Source organism: Triturus cristatus, chromosome 6, assembly GCF_964204655.1.
Source record: "Triturus cristatus chromosome 6, aTriCri1.1, whole genome shotgun sequence".
Lineage (NCBI taxonomy): Eukaryota > Metazoa > Chordata > Amphibia > Caudata > Salamandridae > Triturus > Triturus cristatus.
Window position 1 is genome coordinate 1,517,944,417 of NC_140589.1, and position 27,278 is coordinate 1,517,971,694.

Sequence of the window (27,278 nt, forward strand, 5' to 3'; positions counted from 1 at the left end):
CTCTCCCAGTACACGTAGTGTGTTTTGGCCTGAACACCGTTGGCCTGGCCTGCAGCCTGTTGCCGCATACCCACGAGAGAAGGGCATTCTTTCTGCTCCCTGCAGAATTCCTCCCTGGAGGGACCTCCTTCTTGCTGCCAATGGGTCAGCTCAGGCAGATCTCCCAGTTCGGCAATCTGTTCCCCGGTAGGCTCCAGAGCATCCCCCTCAGGGTCTACTTCCTCCTGGGCCGTGGGAACTTCGGGGGCCGGTTTCCCGCGCCTCCTGTGCCTTCTCCCTAAGGCCGGTTCCTGGACCTCTCCCTCAGGCTCCAGGACCCTCTCAACACCCCTACTGGCTGCCATGGACCGGGTGGTCACGCACGCCCACTCGGGTAGACCCACCATCCTCAGATGCGTGGTCTTCTCCACCTTTTCCCAAGGGGAACTCTCCAGGTCGTTCCCTAGCAGACAGTCTACAGGCATGTCAGTTCTCACAGCGACTTGTAGAGTACCAGAGACCTCCCCCCACTCAAAGGGAACTTGAGCCATTGGACAACGACTCTCTACGTTGTCAGCATTGACAACCCTACAGTAGGCATTGGGTACAATTTGCTCTTGAGACACCAGGTGTTGCCTCACCGAGGTCACGCTGGCTCCTGTATCTCTAAGAGCCTCAACCTTCTTTCCATTGATGGTCACTACTTGCCCATATTTCTTAGTGTTAGAGGGCAGGTAGGTTACAGGGACCATCTCACTGTCTCCTAGCGAGACTAGGGTCATCTGCCCGGGACCCCCACCCTCCTGGACTGCTACCTCCTCCCCAAAGTTAACACTAGCTACTTGCCGGGGTGGAGCACCAGTGGGTGCGGTCTTACCAAACAGGCGACACTTAGGATCAGAGGCAATGTGACCCGGGTCACCACACCTATAACAATTGAAGGGCCCCTTTGGAACAGGTCTACCTGTCGGGGCCCCGTTCTGCTGCGGGGGTGGGGGAGGCTGAGAACCCTTCTGCTGGTTCCCTTGGGAATTACTTTGGGGGCCTTTTTGGAACCCCTTTTGTTTACCCTTGTCCCCCCCACTCTTCTGCTGGGGACCCTGCCCACCTTTGGCGGAGTCTCCCACTTGACCCTTGTGGACCCTGGTGCTGAGCCAGCGGTCCGCCTCCTCAGCAAGCTTCCTCGGGTTGGACAGCTTGCTATCTATCAGGTGCTGGCGTAGCTCAGGAAAACATTGACTGGACAAGTGCTCCCATGCAATTAAATCAAGCAGCCCTTGATAATCATTCACTTTGCTACCCTTCACCCAACCATCCAGCGCTCTGCAGAAAAAGGTCACATATTCCACATACGTACTCTCAGGGATCTTCTTGGTCTCCCTGAACCTCTGTCTATATAGCTCAGGAGTTAACCCATACCTGGTCATTAAAGCTTCCTTCATATGGGGGTATGAGGTCTGGACTTCTAAGGGCAAATCTAACAGTGTGTCCCGCCCTTCCGCCAGGAACCTTCCCCACAACCCCGCTCCCCAGTCTTTCTCAGGGACCCGGTGTGAGGACATGGCCACCTCGTAGGCTCTAAACCACTGCCCTATGTCATCCTTTCTAAAATACTCCTTTACTACATCTTTGGGGATGTACACCTTGGACTCTACCTGCGCTGGTGGAGCGCTGCCACCAGAAGGAGCGGTGTCCAAACTTTTCGCCTTCAGCTCCAACTCCTTCAATCTTATATCATGATCCATTTGGCGTTGTTGTGCCTCCAGGGCCAACTTCTGCTTTTCCATTTCCATTTGTCCGGCCAACTTTGCCATCTCCATTGCATGCGCCCTGTCGGCTGCCCTGTCTGCCAGCTCCTCTGGCGACCGGACTCTGCTGGGCTCCTCAAGATTGTCGGGTGGAACGATGTCCCCCGCATTCCGTGGGTCTCGTGACTCCCTCCAGGCTCTTAGCGCCTTGGCGTACTGGGTTCTCCTCTTGAATCCAGCATGGGGAACTCGGAATTTTACACTGTAGCCTTTCAATTGCTCTATCGTGTAGCCTTCCAGTCTCTCCCAATCCACCTCATCTATTCCAGAAATCACGGAGAGCGCTCTTCCAGCAGAGAGTGAGCCAGGCATGGTTGCAGCAATGGCAGATGTCTCAACAAAGTTCAACAATTAAAAACCTGTGGCTGCGTTATTTGGTCTGCTCTCACTATCTGGTGATTAATAATTCACTGTATGCAAATTACAAGTGCAAATCCGAAATCCCAACCGCTGCCACCAATGTTAGAGCCGGGGATCTCTGGTTGGCGCAAGGTTGCCCTTGTGTCAAGCAGGAACCCTCCCCTCCACGTCAGGGCGCAGGATAACCCCTCGCGAATGACCCTTGCTCACCCTCTAGGTGCGTGGCGTGAGCAGCCAAGGCGATTCCTCAGGCGTTGTTGGTTAAGCACTTGCAATCATACACACAGTAAATACATCAATCCCCCCAGAAACGGACACCAGACTTGGATATATATAAAAATACGATTCTTTATGTAAAAATAGGTATATATATCTCAGCAGACTTATCACAAGACCAATAACGTTTTCGCTAGGCCACCAGGTTGTAAAGCGGGCAAATGTTCTTTGGTCGTAGCTTCAAATGGATACTTTGTAGTCTCTTGCAAATGTTACTTGTGGTTCCAGTACTCACAGAGATCGACTCCTGTGAACGGGGAAATAAGGCGTTGCGGGCCCCGAGCCCGATACTGGAACTTCTTTCGTGATGTGGAGAGTCGGCACAGGTCGGTGCGACTCTCAGCTTGGGAAGTGTTCTTGGGTCCTCAATCAGCAGGTGTGGGCAAGTAGGCAGGCGCGGCCCGCGACCCTTTAGCACGGTGGTGCAGGAGGGGTCTCCACAGCGGGGGCGGCGCGGCCTGAGATGTCCGGGGATAGCGAAGCGGGGTCGCAGGGCACGGTCAGTGCAGCTGGATGACCCGGCGTAGATCACAGTCGTCGGACGGCTTCCGGCGGGAGGGGTGATAGCGCGGTCAGCGCGCTCCAGTAGCAGGCGGTGACAGGGATGCAGGCGGCCTGGCCCGGGGACAGAGAGCGGCTCTGGACGGAGCGGGGCTCTCACGGGTTGGAGGCAGGCGAGCTTCTGAGTGTCACGGCCCTAGGAGGGGCGATGAGGGGCGCAGTCTCTTTTCCAGCGGGATGCCCACACGGCTCGAATTGGAGGATGAGCAAGAAGCACAGAGAACCCACTGGTCCTGGGGTTCAGTTCAGGGGGCAAGCTCAGATCAAGCCCTTGGAGAATGTTCAAGCACAAAGTAGCAAAGTCTTTTCAGTAAGTCTCTTCCTCTCCTTTCTCAGCAAGGCAAGCAGCAGGCCAGCTCCTCCGGCGTCTTCTTCTCCTTCTAGTCGGGCAGAGGTTCTTTGTGGTAAACAGGATTCTGATTTCTTAGGAGCCAGGCTCCTACTTTTATACCATGATTCTTTTGTTCTTTAGCGCCAGGGGGCCTAGGCCTGGCTCAGTTCAGTTCTGGAGCACTTTGTTATGGTGACTCTGCTCTTTCCTTTCAGCAGCAGGGCAGAGCCATCAGCCGCCCCACAGGGGGCGGCGCCGGCTTTGTGGTGGCAGAGCACAGGGCTATTCAAGAGTCAAGGTGTACTCCTCCCACCCATCCAGGTGTCACCTCTCTACCCACCACCTGGCAGCCAACCTGTCTCTGGGGGATCCCCCCCACCCTGCTCCTTACTGTTGCCAGGCAGAACACACACACACAGCAGAGGCGGACTGAGATGGTCAGGTCAGTAAATACTAACTTTCTAAAAGTAGCATTTACAAACCCAGGATATTAAAATAAACTTGACTACAAGAAGTATTTTATTATTCTGAGTTCAGGCATACTAAACTTGACACTTCTACCATGCTCTCTGAGTCCACTGGGGTCACTGCGTTGGCGTGATCCCTGCAGCCCATTCTGGCCTATGGAGAGCAGGTAGCCTTCAATAGTGAAGAACGAAAATGGCTGTAATTCACTACTAAGACATGCCACACACATCAGGGCATGTCCTACCTTATGCCTACAATGCACCCTGCCCGTGGGCCTACCAGAGGGGTGGCTAATATGTAGGTAAGGGAAGGTTCAGGGACTGGCAAGTGGGGGCACTTGCGCAGTCAGCGCGACGGTCCCGGACCGCGCACAGGGTCTGCGGTGGCAGACCCTAGACACACTTTACAAGGCCGCTTCCGTGGGTGGCGCAACCAGCGCTGCAAGCCCACCAGCAGCATTGGCATTCACAAGCCCTGGCACCCCTGGTGCACTTTACTGGGGACTGACAGTGAATCCAATAAACCAATCATGGACACCAATTACAGGTACACTTTACCTAGGGAGCACTTGCACTGCGGCACGGATTAGCCGTGGCGCAGTGCCCTGAGCGGACAACACCAGCAAAACAATCGAGGCACACCATCAAAAAGTGGAAGGGAAACTCACGCCAAGGTGCCAGGTCTAACACGTGTCCCCTCCAGCTGAAATGTGGGGAGAACTACCCTTGCCCAGGGGGTTCCTCGTCACTAAGGCGGAAATACCTGGACAGACCGTCAGCGTTGGCGTGATCTGTACCAGGACGGTGTTCCACCGTAAAGTCCATACCCTGTAGGGAGATGGACCACCTCAACAGCTTCGGGTTTTCACCCCTCATTTGCATCAACCATCTGAGGGGCCTGTGGTCCGTCTGAACCCGGAAGTGAGACCCAAACAAGTAGGGTCTTAGCTTCTTCAGCGCCCAGACCACAGCAAATGCTTCTCGCTCAATTGCACTCCACCTACTTTCCCGTGGAAGTAACCTCCTACTGATGAAGGCTACGGGTTGGTCCCAGCCCTCCTCAGTCATCTGTGAGAGAACAGCCCCTACACCATGCTCTGAAGCGTCTGTCTGTACTAGGAATTCCTTGGAGAAGTCAGGGGCCAAGAGCACGGGCGCCGTGCACATGGCAGTCTTCAGGGTGTCGAAAGCTTTCTGACAGGTGTCAGTCCAAATCACGTTCCTGGGCTGCTTCTTGGAAGTCAGCTCTGTCAAGGGGGCAACGATCGTTCCATAGCCCTTGACAAACCTCCTGTAGTACCCAGTGAGCCCCAGGAAGGCCCTCACTGCGGTCTGCGTCTTGGGGGGTTCCCAAGCCAGGATGGTCTCAATTTTGGGTTGCAAGGGTGCCACCTTGCCACTCCCCACTTGGTGTCCCAAGTACACCACGGAACCCTGCCCGATCTGGCACTTGCTTACCTTGATCGTGAGGCCTGCTCGGCGCAGAGCCATCAACACTTCCCAAAGGTGGCGCAGGTGTTCGGGCCAGGTGGCACTGAACACTGCGATGTCATCCAGGTAGGCGGCACTGAACGCATCCAGCCCAACCAGTACCTGGTTGACCAACCTCTGAAAGGTGGCAGGGGCATTCTTCATCCCAAATGGCATGACTCGGAACTGGAAGTGCCCATCTGGGGTAGAGAATGCGGACCTCTCTTTGGCCCCATCGGTCAAGGCGATCTGCCAGTACCCAGACGTTAAATCAAACGTGCTGAGGAACCGGGCAGCCCCCAGCCGATCAATGAGCTCGTCAGCTCTGGGGATGGGGTGCGCGTCAGTCTTCGTTACTGAATTGAGTCCTCTGTAGTCCACACAGAACCGGAGTTCAGGTGTGGCTCCCGGCGCAGCAGCTTTGGGGACCAAGACCACGGGGCTGGACCAAGGACTGCTGGAGGACTCAACCACCCCTAGCGCAAGCATTTTGGAGACCTCCTCCTTAATGCAAGCTCTGACCCTGTCAGTTACCCTGTAAGCCTTGTGCTTTACAGGTAAGCTGTCTCCTGTGTCCACATCATGGACGCACCAATCTGTGACACCAGGAACCAGGGAGAATCGGTCGGAAAACTGTCCCAGCAAGTGGCGGCAATCTTCCTGTTGTTCGGGCGTCAGGGTGGGTGAGAGGTTAACTCCATCCACTGACCCATCTTTCTCAGAGGCCACTAAGAGGTCAGGAAGAGGCTCGGTCTCCTCTTCCATTCCATCATCAGTGGCCAGCAGCATGCCCACTTCGGTCCTCTCTAAGTGGGGCTTAAGGCGGTTAACATGTAGGACCCTCAAAGGGTTCCTGGGAGTCTGCATGTCCACCAAGTAGGTGATAGGACTTTTGAGCTCCACAACCTCAAATGGACCTGTCCACTTATCCTGAAGTGCACACGGCTCCACTGGGGCCAAGACCCACACCTTTTGTCCAGGTTGAAGCTCTACCAGAGTGGCATTCCGGTCGTACCACCGCTTCATCTCCTCCTGGCTGGCTTCCAGATTTGCCTCAGCAAGTTGCCTGAAACGCCGAGTCTGGTTTCGGAAGGCCAGCATGTAATTATATACATTCTGGGGAGGTTTCCTGGGAGATTGCTCCCAGCCTTCCTTTACCAAACTCAGAGGTCCTCTTACCGGGTGACCATACAGAAGCTCAAAGGGGCTGAACCCTAGAGACTTCTGCGGCACCTCTCGGTAAGCGAAGAGCAGGCATGGCAAGAGGACGTCCCACTTACGCCTCATTGGACCGTCCAGGCCCATGATCATGCCTTTGAGGGTTCGGTTGAATCTCTCAACCAACCCATTTCCTTGGGGATGGTAAGGAGTGGTGAACTTGTAAGTTACCCCACACTCCTTCCACAGGGATTTCATATATGTGGATATGAAATTGGTCCCCCTGTCGCTCACCACCTCTAGAGGGAATCCCACTCGGGAGAAAATTCCCATCAGTGCCCGTCCCACCACGGGGGCCGTCACTGTCCTCAGAGGGATGGCTTCAGGGTACCGGGTGGCATGGTCCACCAAGACCAGGATGAACCTGTTGCCCAGGGCTGTCTTGGGATCCAGAGGCCCCACAATATCGATACCCACTCGTTGGAATGGCGTACCGACCACAGGGAAAGGTTGCAGAGGAGCCTTGTGCTTCCCTCCGCTCTTACCACTTGCCTGGCAAGTCTGACAGGTTCTGCAGTAGGAATCTGAATTCTTATGCATTTGGGGCCAGTAAAAGTGGGTGACAAGCCTGTCATAGGTCTTGTCCATCCCCAAATGTCCTGCTAACGGCACATCGTGAGCCAGCCCCAGTAGGAAGGTTCTGAACTTCTGGGGTACCACCAGCACACGGGCTGACCCAGGTTCAGCAGCCTTAGGCTCGGAATACAGGAGGTCACTCTCCCAGTACACGTAGTGTGTTTTGGCCTGAACACCGTTGGCCTGGCCTGCAGCCTGTTGCCGCATACCCACGAGAGAAGGGCATTCTTTCTGCTCCCTGCAGAATTCCTCCCTGGAGGGACCTCCTTCTTGCTGCCAATGGGTCAGCTCAGGCAGATCTCCCAGTTCGGCAATCTGTTCCCCGGTAGGCTCCAGAGCATCCCCCTCAGGGTCTACTTCCTCCTGGGCCGTGGGAACTTCGGGGGCCGGTTTCCCGCGCCTCCTGTGCCTTCTCCCTAATGCCGGTTCCTGGACCTCTCCCTCAGGCTCCAGGACCCTCTCAACACCCCTACTGGCTGCCATGGACCGGGTGGTCACGCACGCCCACTCGGGTAGACCCACCATCCTCAGATGCGTGGTCTTCTCCACCTTTTCCCAAGGGGAACTCTCCAGGTCGTTCCCTAGCAGACAGTCTACAGGCATGTCAGTTCTCACAGTGACTTGTAGAGTACCAGAGACCTCCCCCCACTCAAAGGGAACTTGAGCCATTGGACAACGACTCTCTACGTTGTCAGCATTGACAACCCTACAGTAGGCATTGGGTACAATTTGCTCTGGAGACACCAGGTGTTGCCTCACCGAGGTCACGCTGGCTCCTGTATCTCTAAGAGCCTCAACCTTCTTTCCATTGATGGTCACTACTTGCCCATATTTCTTAGTGTTAGAGGGCAGGTAGGTTACAGGGACCATCTCACTGTCTCCTAGCGAGACTAGGGTCATCTGCCCGGGACCCCCACCCTCCTGGACTGCTACCTCCTCCCCAAAGTTAACACTAGCTACTTGCCGGGGTGGAGCACCAGTGGGTGCGGTCTTACCAAACAGGCGACACTTAGGATCAGAGGCAATGTGACCCGGGTCACCACACCTATAACAATTGAAGGGCCCCTTTGGAACAGGTCTACCTGTCGGGGCCCCGTTCTGCTGCGGGGGTGGGGGAGGCTGAGAACCCTTCTGCTGGTTCCCTTGGGAATTACTTTGGGGGCCTTTTTGGAACCCCTTTTGTTTACCCTTGTCCCCCCCACTCTTCTGCTGGGGACCCTGCCCACCTTTGGCGGAGTCTCCCACTTGACCCTTGTGGACCCTGGTGCTGAGCCAGCGGTCCGCCTCCTCAGCAAGCTTCCTCGGGTTGGACAGCTTGCTATCTATCAGGTGCTGGCGTAGCTCAGGAAAACATTGACTGGACAAGTGCTCCCATGCAATTAAATCAAGCAGCCCTTGATAATCATTCACTTTGCTACCCTTCACCCAACCATCCAGCGCTCTGCAGAAAAAGGTCACATATTCCACATACGTACTCTCAGGGATCTTCTTGGTCTCCCTGAACCTCTGTCTATATAGCTCAGGAGTTAACCCATACCTGGTCATTAAAGCTTCCTTCATATGGGGGTATGAGGTCTGGACTTCTAAGGGCAAATCTAACAGTGTGTCCCGCCCTTCCGCCAGGAACCTTCCCCACAACCCCGCTCCCCAGTCTTTCTCAGGGACCCGGTGTGAGGACATGGCCACCTCGTAGGCTCTAAACCACTGCCCTATGTCATCCTTTCTAAAATACTCCTTTACTACATCTTTGGGGATGTACACCTTGGACTCTACCTGCGCTGGTGGAGCGCTGCCACCAGAAGGAGCGGTGTCCAAACTTTTCGCCTTCAGCTCCAACTCCTTCAATCTTATATCATGATCCATTTGGCGTTGTTGTGCCTCCAGGGCCAACTTCTGCTTTTCCATTTCCATTTGTCCGGCCAACTTTGCCATCTCCATTGCATGCGCCCTGTCGGCTGCCCTGTCTGCCAGCTCCTCTGGCGACCGGACTCTGCTGGGCTCCTCAAGATTGTCGGGTGGAACGATGTCCCCCGCATTCCGTGGGTCTCGTGACTCCCTCCAGGCTCTTAGCGCCTTGGCGTACTGGGTTCTCCTCTTGAATCCAGCATGGGGAACTCAGAATTTTACACTGTAGCCTTTCAATTGCTCTATCGTGTAGCCTTCCAGTCTCTCCCAATCCACCTCATCTATTCCAGAAATCACGGAGAGCGCTCTTCCAGCAGAGAGTGAGCCAGGCATGGTTGCAGCAATGGCAGATGTCTCAACAAAGTTCAACAATTAAAAACCTGTGGCTGCGTTATTTGGTCTGCTCTCACTATCTGGTGATTAATAATTCACTGTATGCAAATTACAAGTGCAAATCCGAAATCCCAACCGCTGCCACCAATGTTAGAGCCGGGGATCTCTGGTTGGCGCAAGGTTGCCCTTGTGTCAAGCAGGAACCCTCCCCTCCACGTCAGGGCGCAGGATAACCCCTCGCGAATGACCCTTGCTCACCCTCTAGGTGCGTGGCGTGAGCAGCCAAGGCGATTCCTCAGGCGTTGTTGGTTAAGCACTTGCAATCATACACACAGTAAATACATCAATCCCCCCAGAAACGGACACCAGACTTGGATATATATAAAAATACGATTCTTTATGTAAAAATAGGTATATATATCTCAGCAGACTTATCACAAGACCAATAACGTTTTCGCTAGGCCACCAGGTTGTAAAGCGGGCAAATGTTCTTTGGTCGTAGCTTCAAATGGATACTTTGTAGTCTCTTGCAAATGTTACTTGTGGGTCCAGTACTCACAGAGATCGACTCCTGCGAACGGGGAAATAAGGCGTTGCGGGCCCCGAGCCCGATACTGGAACTTCTTTCGTGATGTGGAGAGTCGGCACAGGTCGGTGCGACTCTCAGCTTGGGAAGTGTTCTTGGGTCCTCAATCAGCAGGTGTGGGCAAGTAGGCAGGCGCGGCCCGCGACCCTTTAGCACGGTGGTGCAGGAGGGGTCTCCACAGCGGGGGCGGCGCGGCCTGAGATGTCCGGGGATAGCGAAGCGGGGTCGCAGGGCACGGTCAGTGCAGCTGGATGACCCGGCGTAGATCACAGTCGTCGGACGGCTTCCGGCGGGAGGGGTGATAGCGCGGTCAGCGCGCTCCAGTAGCAGGCGGTGACAGGGATGCAGGCGGCCTGGCCCGGGGACAGAGAGCGGCTCTGGACGGAGCGGGGCTCTCACGGGTTGGAGGCAGGCGAGCTTCTGAGTGTCACGGCCCTAGGAGGGGCGATGAGGGGCGCAGTCTCTTTTCCAGCGGGATGCCCACACGGCTCGAATTGGAGGATGAGCAAGAAGCACAGAGAACCCACTGGTCCTGGGGTTCAGTTCAGGGGGCAAGCTCAGATCAAGCCCTTGGAGAATGTTCAAGCTCAAAGTAGCAAAGTCTTTTCAGTAAGTCTCTTCCTCTCCTTTCTCAGCAAGGCAAGCAGCAGGCCAGCTCCTCCGGCGTCTTCTTCTCCTTCTAGTCGGGCAGAGGTTCTTTGTGGTAAACAGGATTCTGATTTCTTAGGAGCCAGGCTCCTACTTTTATACCATGATTCTTTTGTTCTTTAGCGCCAGGGGGCCTAGGCCTGGCTCAGTCCAGTTCTGGAGCACTTTGTTATGGTGACTCTGCTCTTTCCTTTCAGCAGCAGGGCAGAGCCATCAGCCGCCCCACAGGGGGCGGCGCCGGCTTTGTGGTGGCAGAGCACAGGGCTATTCAAGAGTCAAGGTGTACTCCTCCCACCCATCCAGGTGTCACCTCTCTACCCACCACCTGGCAGCCAACCTGTCTCTGGGGGATCCCCCCCACCCTGCTCCTTACTGTTGCCAGGCAGAACACACACACACAGCAGAGGCGGACTGAGATGGTCAGGTCAGTAAATACTAACTTTCTAAAAGTAGCATTTACAAACCCAGGATATTAAAATAAACTTGACTACAAGAAGTATTTTATTATTCTGAGTTCAGGCATACTAAACTTGACACTTCTACCATGCTCTCTGAGTCCACTGGGGTCACAGCGTTGGCGTGATCCCTGCAGCCCATTCTGGCCTATGGAGAGCAGGTAGCCTTCAATAGTGAAGAACGAAAATGGCTGTAATTCACTACTAAGACATGCCACACACATCAGGGCATGTCCTACCTTATGCCTACAATGCACCCTGCCCATGGGCCTACCAGAGGGGTGGCTAATATGTAGGTAAGGGAAGGTTCAGGGACTGGCAAGTGGGGGCACTTGCGCAGTCAGCGCGACGGTCCCGGACCGCGCACAGGGTCTGCGGTGGCAGACCCTAGACACACTTTACAAGGCCGCTTCCGTGGGTGGCGCAACCAGCGCTGCAAGCCCACCAGCAGCATTGGCATTCACAAGCCCTGGCACCCCTGGTGCACTTTACTGGGGACTGACAGTGAATCCAATAAACCAATCATGGACACCAATTACAGGTACACTTTACCTAGGGAGCACTTGCACTGCGGCACGGATTAGCCGTGGCGCAGTGCCCTGAGCGGACAACACCAGCAAAACAATCGAGGCACACCATCAAAAAGTGGAAGGGAAACTCACGCCAAGGTGCCAGGTCTAACAATATATATATGCCACAAGGAATCGCCTCACCAACCGCACGGAATCTAAGTGCAAGAGACGAACACGGACCCAGAGTGAGTGCTTAGTGGTTTTTATTAAATCAAAAACCCAATAGCTGCCATGACGCGTTTCGGCCTTCCAGAGGCCTTGATCACATGACGCTGTCTCGTGAAGCCAGAGCTTTTAAAGTGCAAGTGCAAAGGTTGATCATGACATCATCACAATAGACATAGAAAACATAATGCTTAAAATACATCTGTGCAAATGCGCAAACAATTGTATGCATTAATTCATCTTGTAATTCATATTCCAATTAATTCTAAAGCCACAAATGAAAGTCAAGTACTTTTGAAAAAACATGTGCACTGGCCAAAGAAATTTAAAATTGAATGACTGAAGAGACATTTTGTGCAGCAAAAATCGATCTAATAAATCGATCTATAAATTATAGCTTATATCGGTTTCACCAAAGAACTCCCTGGTTAACCAATGCCTGCACAACAAAGGCAAAAAATAATAATAACTGGATCAATCCGGTTATACTCAATCATAATGTTGCCTCATATCCATCAAGTCATAGGAAAAACAATTTGAAAACCAATGCATATGAGAGAATGCACAAGGTGATGGTCTGACCAATATAAAAGAATACAAAATTGTTCCGTGTGAAAGTGCTAACTAGTGTAGAGGAGGAGACATAAAAGAAAAGAAAGAACGACAAAATTGTAGAATATGTGACAGCCAGATGGATAAAACTGTCATAATAATCTGTATACTCAGGAGGGAAAACAAAATTGAATACATGTTGAAAACTGCAGAAGAACATATTGAAAATGGGTAACCCAGAGTACGTCAGTAAAAGACAGCAAACAAGAGCTATTACAGCCAGGTATGAAAGTCCTCACTCGAATTCAACCCGTTAGGTGCCTTCGAGTCTAGCTCAAGGATATATCTAGTCTCCAATCTCCTAAGCATTGCTTCCCTGTCACCACCACGCCTAAGTGGAGGTATCGTATCGATGACAAAGTAGCTAAGGTTCTCTAGGTTACTGTTGTGCTTTTCACCAAAATGCCTGGCTACTGGGTAAGAAGCATCATGATTAATGATGGCTCTCATGTGCTGGAGTACACGTTTGTGTGCCTGCAATTTGGTACTCCCAACATATTGCAGGCCACACGTGCACTCCAGCACATACACTGCAAAATCGGTCTTGCAAGTGAGTTTTTTAGATATTTTACAGGGAGTGCAGGAAAAAGGAGAGATGTAATTGGACGTACTTTTGCCCAATGTACAAGCCTTGCAAGTGGAGCATTTAATGAAGCCCTTGCTGGCCTGCAGCCAATTACTTGCATTACTCTTGAGCTCCGGACTGCTCTTGACCAGCATGTTACTCATAGAACGCGCCTTGCGAAAAGTGATGGCAGGATTCTTCGCTATACTATTGCCAATCACAGGGTCTAGTTGGATCAATGACCAGTTTTTATTTATAATTTTACGCAAGTTGTTGTGCTGGCGACTGTAGGTTACAATCAGTCTAGATGTGTCATCCTGGGCAGGAGCTGGACTGGGGATGCTCTCATGGCTCGAACCTGTAGTGTTGATACCTAGGATTTGATCCCTGACTAGAGCCCTAGTCCGGGATATTGCCTTATCAAGAATGGTTGGGGAGTATCCCCTGGCAAGAAACCTAAGCTTGCTATGTTCCTGGGCAACCCTACAGTGTTCATCTGTGCTACAGATCCGTTTTATGCGCAGCATCTCCCCATAGGGGATGCTGCGTATAAGATGGTCAGGATGGTGGCTAAGTGCATGCAACACGGTGTTGCCCGCAGTTGCTTTTCGATACAGCTTGGTGTGGAGTTTCCCTTCGGAGATAAAGACCTCCACATCAAGAAAGTTGTCTTGATTCTGACTCAAAACAGCTATAAACTGTAAATTAAGCTGATTCGTGTTGATGGCTTGAATAAAGTCACAGGCTGAAGTTTTTGAACCGTTCCAGACCACGAAGAGATCATCAATATAGCGATGCCAGGCAACGATGTTATTAGCCATGACATCACTATACTCTTTATGAAGGACTTGCTCCTCCCACATGCCCATGTGCAAGCACGCGTAGCTTGGGGAAAAGCAAGCCCCCATTGCTACGCCTCTCAGTTGCTGGAATACAATATTCTGAAACAGAAAGTAGTTATTATTGAGGCAGATGTTAATCATAGCTGATATCATTTTGCAATGGTCCATCATGTAGATCGGTTCAGTCTTAAGAAAGTGTTCCACCGTCTTGATGATGTATACTGGTATAAAGGGCGGTTACATCCAATGTAATCAGCCAGAAATCCTCCTGCCACTTGATACCACTGATTTTTCTCAGAAAGTCATTGGTGTCCTGTATGTACGAAGGTAATCCCCTCACATATTTCTGTAAGAAAAAATCAATATACAATGAGGTCTTTTCCAAGATATATATATATCTAGGTACTCTATGTGGAGTTATGTACAGAAAATCTATACATCCCTGTCAATATTTAGGATTTGATCATTTGCCCTCAATGTACTGGGCCATCAATATTCTAGTTTTGATATTCAAGGTGCACACCCTAGAGTGCCATGTTTCTCTAGTATCAGAGGTCCTGCACAAGTAGGCAGGGTCATTGGAAGTAAGTTAACCATTTGAAAATGTTGACAAGTTAAAATTATTTTAAATGCGCCTACTCTTTTCAGTGGAATTAACATAGATTGAAGAGACCACTCCATACTACCAGCTCTGAGAATATAAGAATGTCAAATATAACACCAGGGCATTTAAATGAATGTGTCCACCACTGCATGGCAGGGTCACTCATCATTTTTTTCACTGCAACAAACATTTAATAAGAAGGATTATGACTTATATTTGTTCAACAATATCATGCTTTTTCCTTTTAATGAAACAGAGGTCAAATGTCGAAGCATAATATTTAGTTCAGGTTTTCCTATTCAGACTCTCACTAGTTTATAAGGCTCATCTGAAGTCCTGACTTTCCTTCATTCTCCGTGTTAATATCATCCTTGTTTTTCACAAGGGTTTTGGTCTTCAGGTCTCACCTAGACAGTACATGCACTGTCTTTTGAGACATTCTGTATCTGCTGTATGAGCTTACAGCACGCCCATCTGTTTCGATTCATTGGTTCATGTCCTTTGCAAAATTCCTTTGTTATCGTTGGTGAATAGTGTACATTTGTCCCTCCTTTTGATATTTTGATAATGCCCTGGAGATTGTCCCTGTTACATGGATCACTTCACTATCGGCCGTGTAAGTTAGCTTCGGCGCATTACTTTTTCTTTTGCCAGTGCTTGTTTTAACTTTCTGAACACGCTCAGCCGAGGGCTACAAATCATGTCCTTATCTTCTTTTCCACTGCCTCCGCATTGCTCAGCACCACCACAGCATCACTCGCCACCAGCACAGCATCACTCAGCACCACCACAGCATCACTTAGCCCCAACTCAGCATTAACTCAGCACCAACAAAGCAACACTTCAGCATCAGCACAGCACCACCTCAGCATCAGTGCAGCACCACCAGTGCAGCACCGACTCAGCATCAGCACAGCACCACCTCAGCACCAGCGCAGCACTACCTCAGCACCAGCACAGCACCACCTCAACATCAGCACCACACGTTCTTAGCATCAGCACAGCACCACCTCTACATCAATGCACCAGCACCAGCACAGTCCCACATGAGCACCAGCGCAGCCACACCTCAGCAGCAATTCAGCACCAATGAAGCACCAACACAGCACCACTTCAGCATCAGTAAATCCCCACCTTAGAATCAGCGGAGCATCACCTCAGCACAGCACCAACTCAGCATCACTCAGCACTACCTGAGCACAAGTTCAGCACCACCTCGGCACCAGTGCAGCACCATCACCTCAGCATGAATCAGCACCACCTCAGCATGACTCAGCACTGCCTCGGCAGGACTCCGCACCACATCACCATCACTCAGCACCACCTCAGTATCACTCAGCATCAACTGAGCACCACCACAGCATCTCCTCAGCACCACTTCAACATCAGCACAGCACCAGCTCAGCATCAGTGCACCACCACCAGTGCAGTCCTACTTCAGCACAAGCGCAGTCCCACCTCAGCACTAGCACAGTCCCACCTCAGCACCGCACCAGCGCAGCCCCATCTGAGCAGCAAATCTGCATCAACAAAGGACCACTTCAGCATCAGTACCACTTCAGCATCAGCACATCACCTCAGCATAACTCCAACACAGCATCGCTCAGCACTGCCTGAGCACTAGCGCAAACACACCACCTCAGCATGACTCGGCACCACAGCTTCACTCAGCACCACCTCAGTATCACTCTGCACCACCTGAGTATCACTCATCATCACCTGAGCATCACCTCTGCACCAGCCTACCACCATTTTAGCACCACCTCAACATCACTATCCACCACCTGTGTATTATTCAGCATCACCTGAGCATCACCCCGACACCCGAATACCACCACCTCAGCACCACCTCAACATCACTCAGCACCAACTCAGTCTCCCCTCGGAATCTGGCATCTGTTGGTTCTATCCTAGTCCAGTCCACTGTTGTATTTAAAGTACTATTTTCCAAACTCCACCCTCCTTTTGTACATGTTCCCCATAACAAAAAAAGGCTAAAACAAGCAAGCATTAAAATATGCAGCATTGCAATGACAAAGAAACTAGAAGACTTTTTTATGTTAATTATTTTTTTAATAGGGACATTCACTTGTTCATAATGTCTTCTTGGTTATATATAAGATAACAAAAATGCTTATATCACTATTAATTATAACTTTTCAACATGCTGCACAACAGCCACAATGCTCTACAACATAGCTTAAAAGCATTGGCAAACCAATAGCTCTGACTAAATCCTTATAAGGTCTCAAAGGCGAGATCTATTGGCTATGCCAATGCTTGCTTTTTAAAGAGGTCCTTTGAGTCGTTCAACTGAGGGTTATCTGTAGCCTGTGGTGTATGTCATTGCAGGCTCTCGATCATATTTCTTGATTTGTCACATTTTACATTCTCCTAAACACTGTCTAATGTATCTAACAATAAAATTATATGCTTTACTACAATAAACACTTTAAGCTTACAGGGTACAGAAGTATTTATTTCCTCATCATAAACCGTTTCTTTGTGGTACATGGAAAATTAGAATGGCAGACTCCTGTACAATATGACCGTTTTTTAAAAATACCACTTTTATTTAATTATTACAACAGAAAGATGTTGTTTTAACACAGATCTTTCAAACATACATTGCAGGTTGTACTTCCAACATTAGCATGTCTAAGGATAGCAGTGTATGAAGAAGGAGGAAAGTTTATAGGTCACCGGATATTGCCCGTCTCAGCTATCCGACCAGGTAAGAACATCTTTTCATTTATATTTCCTTTATTAAAAAAAAGTGGTTCACTGAATATTTATTTTTGCTAACTTTACACCTCCTTATGATCATCTGTATCCAAAGGCCAACAAATTAGATAAAACAGTAACGAACATAACTCGAAAGGAAACCGGTGGCATCGTGGATATATATATTCATGAGGGGTTTTATTTCAGAATGCTATGAGGGAAGCCTTGCCTGAGTGTTCTGTGTTCAGCAGATGGACTTTGGCAAGAGGGATCCTCTCGTGTTTTCCAGTGCAAGTTTGGTCTTCGCTTCAGACCTACCCCCTCCTGTGGGCATGCCCGATGTTGCCAGGGCAACCACCGTGCAGAGTTGGAGCGGAAGCCCAGTGCCCGGAACGACTTGCGGGTGCCCTGACATACCTGCACCAGGAGCAGGAATGAAGACTCAGCAATGCAGCCACCTTGAGAGACAGCAGCCACAAACCTGATTTCTGAGCACCACGTGGAGGCCCGGGAGTGAGGTCTATGGGTGGAGCAGGAGGATGGAGAAGCACTTCGGCCCCTCAGCCGGCTGTGTGGTGAGGACGAGAGTCCTGCAAGTACTAAGGGCAAAACAATGCCTCTCTGCACCCCAGGCCAGGTGGCCCAAGATTGTCGGCAGCTGCTCAACAGGCTGGCGGGCAGCTGCAGGGGATCACTTGCTGGGCGACCAGTCGAGGTCTCCCGTGTGGAGAGCTGGAGCGGACCTTCCCCTCACTCCTTTCTGGAATCAGGCAAATGCCTCAGGAGGTGCAGGTGTGAGCACCCTCACCCTTGCTGATCACCTACCTGGGGCATTGTTGTTTTGGCATCTCGGGGTAAACCTCGACAGAGGCTCCCGCTCCTCATCTCAAATTAGGAGGAGTATTGGAGGTCCCGGTAGGGAGCGGTAATTACCGCATTCCCGGTAGTAGCTGGGCAAATGGCCCAGAAGCCTATGAGCAAAAGAAACAATTGATGGATGCAATGCTATACAATGCAAGCATTCAGCCTCAATGACAAGCATCTGGGTTAAATCCATCATTCTTTTGCTCGCCACACCACCCCAGTTTGGACCCAGCCATATGCAAATCAGTCTTGACCCTGTTCCTTGTGGGAACAGTATCCCGAACTGCCAAGCCAGGTCCTCCCTGGACCAGAAACAAGCATCCTGGAGCCATTTTCAGGGTATCACCCTTCATCAGCCAGGCTAGCTTGAATCCAGTGGTGTAGTGAGCATGGTACTCATGCCTGGGCATACCCTTCCCACTTAGGGCGGCATATGCAAAATAAATAATTGATGGACTGAATGCTGGACCATGCAAGCATTCACCCCCAGTCACAAGGATCTTGGTTAAATCCATCATTCTTTTGCTCACCACACAACCCCAGTTTGGACCCAGCCATATGCAAATCAGTCTTGACCCTGTTCCTTGTGGGGACAGTCCAGCCCGAACTGTCAAGCTAGGTCCTTCCCAGTCCGTAAACAAGCATCCTGGGACCGGTTTTAGTGCATCACCCTTCATCAGCCAGACTAGCATAAATCCAGTGGCATGGGGAGCAAAAAAACAATGGATTTATCTCCAGATCTCTGTACTGGGGTGAATGTAGGACATTGTTCTGCATTCTGCCCATCAATTGTTCTTTTTGCATTTGTCACCCGGAGTGGGACTGGTATGCCCAGATGTGGGTCCCGTGCTCTCAATGCCACTGGAGTCAAGCTATCCTGGCTGATGAGGGGTGAACCCCCGAATATGGTCCTAGGATGCTTTTTTCCAGTCCAGGGAGAACCTGGCCTGGCAGTTCGGGCTGGACTGTTTCCATTGGTCGCAGGGTTAAGACTGATTTGCATATGGCTGGGTTCAAACTGGAATGGCATGGGGAGCAAAACAATGATGGATTTAGGCCCAAATCTCTGTACTGGGGTGAATGTATGACATTGTTCTGCATTCAATCCATCAATTGTTCTTTTTGCACCAGAATCCTATGAGACCAGGAACACCGTATACCATGTAGTAGGAGTGCAGGTGCTGCTCCTCGTGGTTGCCTGACCTGACTTTGTGATCCCCACGCTAGGGGGGATATATGGTGACTGTTAGGTGGCCTGTTTTTCCAAAATAGGCAATTTCCCGCTGGGAGTGTTTACACTAAGGTTCATAGGGGGATCTGTGGATATTTTATGAGATGCCTCACTCTAATTGCCTCATATTCGTGCCCTGATATTATAATGTGATGTTGTTGGTCGTAGCTTGCAATGGTCAGGAAAGGGCACTTATGTGTTCAGTGATGGTGTTTACGCATAATGTTTTTATGCTATTTTGTAACATGCGCGCCTTATGAGCACTGCTTCAGTGCACTGCATGCATTATGACACTGGCTTGATTGGTCACGTGATTTATGAATCTGTGTGATGTCATTACAAGTGCCTGTGGCACAGTGATATATGTGATTGTGATCTACTGTATTTTTATGAATAATACAAGGGTTATGTTTATATAACCTTGTGTGGAATCTCTTTTGTGGAGTGCCTAGTGTGTCACTGGTGTGTGTGTGTGTGTGTGTGTGTGTGTGTGTGTGTGTGTGGCCAAACACTGTACACATTGCCTCTGGGATAAGCCTGACTGCTCTGCCAAGCTACCAAAGGGGTGAGCAGGGATAATCTTAGGTGTGCAACTCCCTTGCCCTGACCATAGTGGTGTGTTCTGCCTGGCTTAGGTGCATACCCTAGCCAACCATAAACCCCATTTCTAACCATATGCATTAGATCATATTCATTCTTGCCACACCCCAGCATATATCCTGCCCTAGTAAACCAGCTTTCTTCAGTCTGCCCTGGGACCAGTGCCTGGGACTCACTGTACCCAGCTTTCTCCCATGCCCACAGGGATGTTCTTTCCTCTTGGACGCTTCGGAGTATGGTCATGGTCTCTTGGCAGTGGCTGGGATGGGGTAATGGTGTTGCGTCTGGATCTTTTAGTTTTTAGACTTCCCTGGTAGACTGTGGTTCAGTGTTCCTTGAAATAATTGTGTCTTGCGCTCCAGAGTGGTGGTGGGGATTTCTGCTATGTGTGCGTTTTTCAGTCTTGTGTGAAGGAATAACAGGACCATGACTTGTGTTAAGCCATTGAATGCTATTAAGATCCAGACATAGAATTACCAATTTCATGATAGCCTGATTTAAGATGGAGATGATGATTTTTACCAAAGCCTTACTTTCCGATTCATCATGGCGGAATTCCTACTTCCTATTCCTCCAGGTCATTTCTTGTTTTTCAAATATAAAGAGCTGCAAGAGAAGTACTGCCCTGAACTACATTTCTAATAATGTTTGGGGTGGTAAGTGGTAGGTGAGGAGTTAGAGAATCCCCACAAATGTACATGGCTGGTGGTATTTCCATACCTTCAAGACAAACCATGCTTGAGACACCCTATTCCCACCCCTTGAATGGGATTTACTACTTCTGATTTCTTTGGAGAACTCCGGAGCAGTAATGTGTTTACACAAGTCAGATATCACTTTGTGGATTCATTGCAGGCAGAAAAAGGTTCATTTGATTGTAAATGTATGATTAGTGGCTAATTTATCTTTTTGTATAGAGTCTCAAATATGTATGACTTGAGATGTAAACATCATTAAGTAATTTGGGGGCAATACAGGTATGGCCCACTTTCAGAAAGTTGTTCTACGACAGGGAGCCAAAAATTGAGCAGGCACATATAGCATGAGGGCTGTGACAGCACCACAAGGTGAAGACTAAGAGGCTTTAGGAAGAGTGGGTAGCATAACTAATATTGACAATTATTCAATTATTACACTAACAAATGAGGGTCCACGCTCCTTCAGTAAGACAGTGTGACTCCATGGAGACTCCAGTCTCTCGCCTGTTGCCAAGAGAACTACCGGGGGGTAAGTAACATGTTCACATTGTCAGACACTTTTATCACTCTGGGTAAGGTTGAGGATGTACTCCTGTAAATGACAGGATTTGGTTCCTATACAAGGTGGTGAAGGGGAGGGAATGCACCAAAAATGGGTGGAGATTTAGGGAAAGATGTTTTTCCACAGGGAACGATATGTTTTTCATGATCAAAAAAACTAATATGGAACTGCAGACGCATGCTTATGCCAGCATAAATACCTGTTACTTTTAAGTATATACAAATATCTACACATGTGAGCACTCTTGTAATGCTGCACAGATGAAGGTCCCCAGGAGCACTCTTAAGAATTCAAAAAAGTGGAATCTACTTCTAATACAGTGGCAAGCCTGTCATTTCTGACTTTTGTGTGAATCAGACACCATGAAGAATACATTAGAAGTTCCTACTGTCAGAATGTTGTGTTCTGTTAAGTTAAGTTAGTGCATGGCTACCCTTTGAAAGTACGAATGGGGAACACAGATGAAACACTGAAAATCGTTGCATACGTTTGACACCACTGTCAAAGTGATGTATCTACTGGTCTACCAGTTTTGTGAATGGAAGTCAAGAAAGAAAATCTCAGCTGGTTTATTAAAATATTCTGGCAGCCACTGTTGGTGACAGAAAGGGACACAAGGGATAGAGATGCAAAATAATGTATTTCCAACTACTTGGGCAGATGAGATACCCGCTGTAGGCAAAAATATGGAGATTAATCATGAAAAAGCATGGAGTAAGGAAATTTCAGTATCACAAAATGACATCCTATATGAAAGGCTGATATTGCTCTAATCCTATCTGAGCCCGGAGATCCAAATGTGGGGTTATTTAAACCGCAGTGGTAGAGGAAAACTGCATGCAAACGATGCATGTACAAGTATTTACTGCAATGCTTCTTGAGAGCTGCACGCTTCGATCAATCAATTGTGGAACATGTTGGCATACTACCAACATTCTATGGTTGTCTGTATGTGCAAATATAAGTTGCAAAAAATGGAAGTAAGAGGTAGAGAATGGGTGAACATATATTTCATGTGTATTATTCGCCATAGCTTAGGATGTATGTAAATCAAACAGGTCTATTCACATTCTGTTTTGGGCATGGCTTAAAGTGACCACACAGAACCAAGAAACTTAAGTTTCTCAGCCATGAGCTCTATGGCATGAACATTTGTGCATTCTCTAGAAACATCCAGCCTGGGTTTAACCTGGGAATAAGTGTGAAAAGGTGTGACACTTGGGCCACTCTTGAAAGGGAGAGAAGAGAATGGAAAGTTAATTCTTGTGTATCCCCTGACTGGTTGCTGAAGATCCCTGCTTCTGCCCTGCAAGACATGTGTCACTGGGTTTGTTGCAGGTACAGTACCTGCTTTAAACTGGATTTTAGTGTTAGACTTAGGAGCCAAGCTTTAGTATTTGGGCTCATGTAATCACACCCCCGCCTCTACAAGGGCCCACGGGGCTCAACATAATTGTTAATATAGGCGGGCAGTCCAGACAACATCATGGTAGCTTCAAGACCCGCTGAAAGGGTTGGGAGGCCGAAACCACTGATCTGTATTATCCTGATGGACTATCTTCAGAGCACGTGCTAATTCTGTGAATTAGGACATGCAAAAGAGAGACCGCAAACATTCTTGCTTATTCTTTGCACAGTCCGGTAAGCACTAGACTCACCTAATAAGTGTTTGCATCAGTGCAAAACAGGAGCGTGTACCTGACTGGTATTCTGGCACCAAGACATTTAAGTGAAAGACGTACTTCTTAAGAGAAAGCATTTCACTGGAACTGGTGAGTTTATATATCAATGTTATCAACACTGGATTGGGGGAAAGAATTAAATAAACATTTTATTACATAGCCCCTATTCATTGGACATACTCAGTGCGCATATTCAACAGTACCTCATTTTTCCTCATCAATGTGATTCTTTCCTTCCAGGGTACCACTACATCTGCCTGAGGAACGAGAAGAACATCCCTTTGATCCTGCCAGCGCTCTTTGTGTACATAGAAGTTAAAGACTATGTCCCAGACACGTATGCCGGTACGTTATGGTAAAAGATGATATTTGAGTCATATAAGAATCAATGTGGCTTATTGAGAATGTGATATAAAATAGTCAGGCGACCCCCCTATCGCTATTTTTCCTCAAGAAAAGGAAACATGCTTACTAAAGGGATGTTGGTCTCTCCTATCTTCGCTGCTTTGCACTTTCCATGGGTGAATTTACCCAGTCATCTTTTGGATACAGAGGGAAAATAGGGTCTTCATGAGTTATGGTGGTTCCCACCTTGCTTTGAAATTTGGCACGGGAACATCCGTCACCCCCATGTTCGTAATCCATTGATGTTTGTGAGATCCCGATGACTGTCCTCCACACCCCAATAAGTAAAGTACCACAGCAAATGGTTTTAAGACTCAATGCAGAAGATGGCAAATGAAAATTGATCACTAATATTTGCAGTAAATTTTATGAGCACCTCACAGCTTTAATGGCAAATAATAATCTTGTGCTTGATCCCCAGTGTTGCAGAAGCTTAGGGTACAGAACACATTTCGACAGCTGAACATGGTTTTCTTAAATTGGCCACAAAGTGTTTAAATCTAGACTTGGGACAAAAAGTCTATGGGCTTATTTACAAACCCTTGCGCCCTCTGTGCGTCACTTATAATATGGGAAAAAGTGACGGACCTGAGCCGCAAGGGGATTGTAAATAAGCCCCCTAATCTTTCATTCTCCTAGCACTCAGTGAGGTTGAAATGTCTTGGAAAAATCACCCTCCCTTTTTCTTGGTTTTTTTTTAACCTCCAAATGGTAATGTTTAATGCATTTCTAAATCTATTAGAGGGTGCATAGATGGGCATAGACTATTCACCGCGAGGGGTGTTTCCTAAAACATTTTGTGTACATTAATCAGGTTTAGGTTCCTATTCTTAGGACAATTAATGTGCAAGGAATGCCAAGATAATTCCATTTGAACACATCATTAGGTTGTGTTTCTTCCATCGAGTTCCAAGTTTTCCTAGGTGCAATCAGGGATAGCACATAGAAGGATCTTTGCCGGTGTCATTCCCACCCCCACTCGGTATCCCGATTACCAAACTAGCTTAGTTTGTTCAGGTAACTTATGATTGCAAATATTCCAAGACTCCGTGCAATTTGTGCAAAACCCATGATTGCAAATATGGTTTCCACCTGATTTTGTCATGCAGAATGAGGACAAGATAGTAAAATGAACAGATGGCTATCCTCACATTCCAACCACAGTATCCAAACCATCTTTATCATAGGACATTTCCAAACTTTCTAGAGATCATTTTTCCATTTATTGTGAGATACTGTAACCGTCTAATCCATTCTTTGCCCACTGAATAAAATTGTTGATGCCAAAGAGAAAATTTCATTGCTTTAAGAAATAAATCACTCTGCAGTAGTCTGATATCTGTGAAGCCAAATCAACCCTATGAATAATTAAGGAGTTCAATTATAGTGTTATTGGTGCCCCAGATCTTTCACAATCCTGACTTCAACAATTCTGCAATCCCGCCCCGTGGTGAGGTAAGACCATGTCCAGACTCAGATAGATCCATTAAGTAGCATGATCTGTAAATTGGCTATATTTCCCTTAGAACCTAACAGCTCACTGCATCTTCTCTCTCATCTCCTACAAAAGCTCCACAGATTTCACTAATGTAGCAGAAAATTGTCTGCAAACAGTAAAATCTACAGCCCTCGGCAATTTATGTCTATTGAGAATTTCATCTGCTTGGGTTGTTCCCCTGACTTTCTTTTTAGCTTTTTGCTCCTTTGAATTTTTGACTAATACTGTGGTCGGGCACCTTGGGCACATACTTCATACCCAAGTGCTCTATCAAAAATATTATATCCATACCTCTTGGTCTACTTCTAGTTCAGTGGGACTAGCTTCAACTTATGTCCGCGAGGCTGCCACCGTGGGTTTTAGATATTTATATCTTATGGTTTATGCAATGGCACCAGTATTTCTATTGTGGCATAGATCAGTTGCCTATACATAGGTTGTGTTTTTTGCATAAGAGTAATTTTTCTCCAAATTAAAAGGTGACATATGGTCTCTGAGTGTGCAACGCCAAGAGCTCCTGGACTGGACTGTTAGACCCATCTCTTCTACAATAATGTGCATTGATAAATTGAGCTTGGTGGCAGTCATCGATTTGATATTTCCTGTGTTTTTGAAAATTAGCCTAAAAAATAAAAATAGGCAAGTTATCACTTTTAGGTTTTTTTAGCATAAGGAAAGATGTAGCATGTTTTTTATTATATGGTTGCATTCATGAATTTATCACACTCCTTGCACTGTAGTGAAAATCCAATCAACTTATGAAAATGGGGCTGTTTGGCCGTTTGCCTTTCCTTCCACTTCAAAAATATCTGATACAAGTGCCCTGGGGTGGGAGGCTAGAGATGTCCTGAACTTTTCTGCCCTGCAAGCAGAATGATAATGGTTGTACCATAACCAAGAGCTATTGAACTGTGCATTCCTCCCAAACTCGTTGACTTCCATCTCTATGGGATATCCCATTGGAGGTGGCATCAGAGGATACTCCAATGCCTTCATGATAGACTGTAATTAACTCATTTCTAGTGGTTGGAATGGTGGGGAAGAGAGAAGCTGTCGGGCTAGAATAGATTTCTGCCATATAAGACGTTATCTTCTAGGCTTCCTGGGAAATTCCCTTTGCCACAAAACATCACCCTGTTGGGAACGTTGGTGATTGTTATTTTGGTGCCTACCAATGATATGATAATTCTGTCCTTGAAGGACCCTGCATGATTCTTTGCATCATTGGGTCAAGCCTGAAAAAAAGACATCACTGACTGATGTTAAGAAAAATCCATGCTTAATTGTTAGGATTATGCAGCACTGAGGGCTTAATTATGCAGCTAGGATATCTGAATTATGCAGCAAAAAATGCAAATTATGTGGCACATTCTGTGGCAGTATTATACTCTTCTGTTTGAGCTACAATAAATGGCCATTGTTAGATTCACTTGGAAGAAAACATCTTTTGCAAGCTAACCTTTTAAACATGTGATACAAGTAATATTTTATATAAAAATACTTTTTAATAATATATAAAATATACATAATGGGTACCACATGAAATATTGTTCAATATCACCATCTCAGGGCTCTGGAGACTTTAATGTGAAATTCCTGAAATTATGCAAATTACGCTGGTGTAATTCAAATTTCAACCAGGTCTACTGAATACCCCAAATCCACGGCAAGCGCCACTGAGCAGTACCATGAATTTAAGCTAAACTTCACAGACAATTGCTGACTTCACAGATATGGGTCTGGAATTCTGTTTGGTTCCGTAAATCTTGCCCTGGATTTTTGGTACCAGACAGTGACTCGTGCTGGAGACTGCAATTACAATTTTGGGATCTGTAAGCACATAAAACAATTAACAAAAAAAAAGCTGGTTCTGGCCATAGACCTGGCACTGCAGCTAACCTCCGATCCACATGCCCAAGGACAGTGCACGGTAAGGGGGGGCCACAAGCAGAGGGTTGGGAAGAGGCCCTCTTTAGTTTATGCTGAACCTAACCTCTACAGATTTAGGAAACAGTACAAAATGTGACTGTTTCAGCAATAAAGTTAGTGGCTGAGTTCTTCTATTTAGCGCGAGTACGCCTGTCAGCAATCACAGGCTTTGCAAATTCATAAAATAAAATAAATAATAAAAAATTGCTTAGGGTATATTTTATATGGATACGATATGGGTTGGCTGCTTAATGAGGTTTGAGTGCAAGGCCTGGCTGTATGCCCCCCGTTCATCACATGATGCAGGTGGTGCACAGCTGTGCTTGGCTGCCTGTGGAGGTTTGGATGCAGAGCCTGGTAGGAAGACAGGCCCTGCGGCTTCCAAAAGCCATACGCAGCTGTAGAAAGCTGCCCACGGGGGAATGGGTGGAAGTCTAGGCCAGAGGTCAGGCCCTGCAGCCAGCCCCACAGTGCCCAGCTGAAGGATGTGAACAGTGGTATTTTCTTCTGTAAAAAACACGTTTTCAGGTCTCGCCTGACCCAGCGCATGCGCTGGTCTGGCGAGACTTATTGAGAGGGCTCCAAAAAGTGTTACCAGGAAAGCCTAGAGCTACAGTGCATGTGCGCGGGCACGCGCGCGCCGCGCTTTACCGCGATTGCTTTCACGGCCGGCCGCAGGGCCGCTTTGATGTTTGATCGTGATCGCTTTCGCGGCCGCACGGCCGCTTTGCATAGCCAATAAGTGTCACTTT

At 48.4% G+C, this 27,278-nt stretch overlaps 1 protein-coding gene across 3 annotated transcripts in view; it reads left to right on the forward strand.

Annotated features, from left to right (window-relative positions):
* PLCB1 (phospholipase C beta 1) overlaps positions 1 to 27,278 on the forward strand; it is a 2,173,917-nt gene that overhangs the window by 1,594,591 nt on the left and 552,048 nt on the right. For all 3 annotated transcript variants that reach the window (XM_085612648.1, XM_085612647.1, XM_085612649.1), the window contains exons 21-22: positions 16,968 to 17,067; positions 22,935 to 23,039. In XM_085612648.1, the coding sequence (XP_085468774.1) occupies positions 16,968 to 17,067; positions 22,935 to 23,039 (205 nt within the window). The remainder of the gene's footprint in view (positions 1 to 16,967; positions 17,068 to 22,934; positions 23,040 to 27,278) is intronic.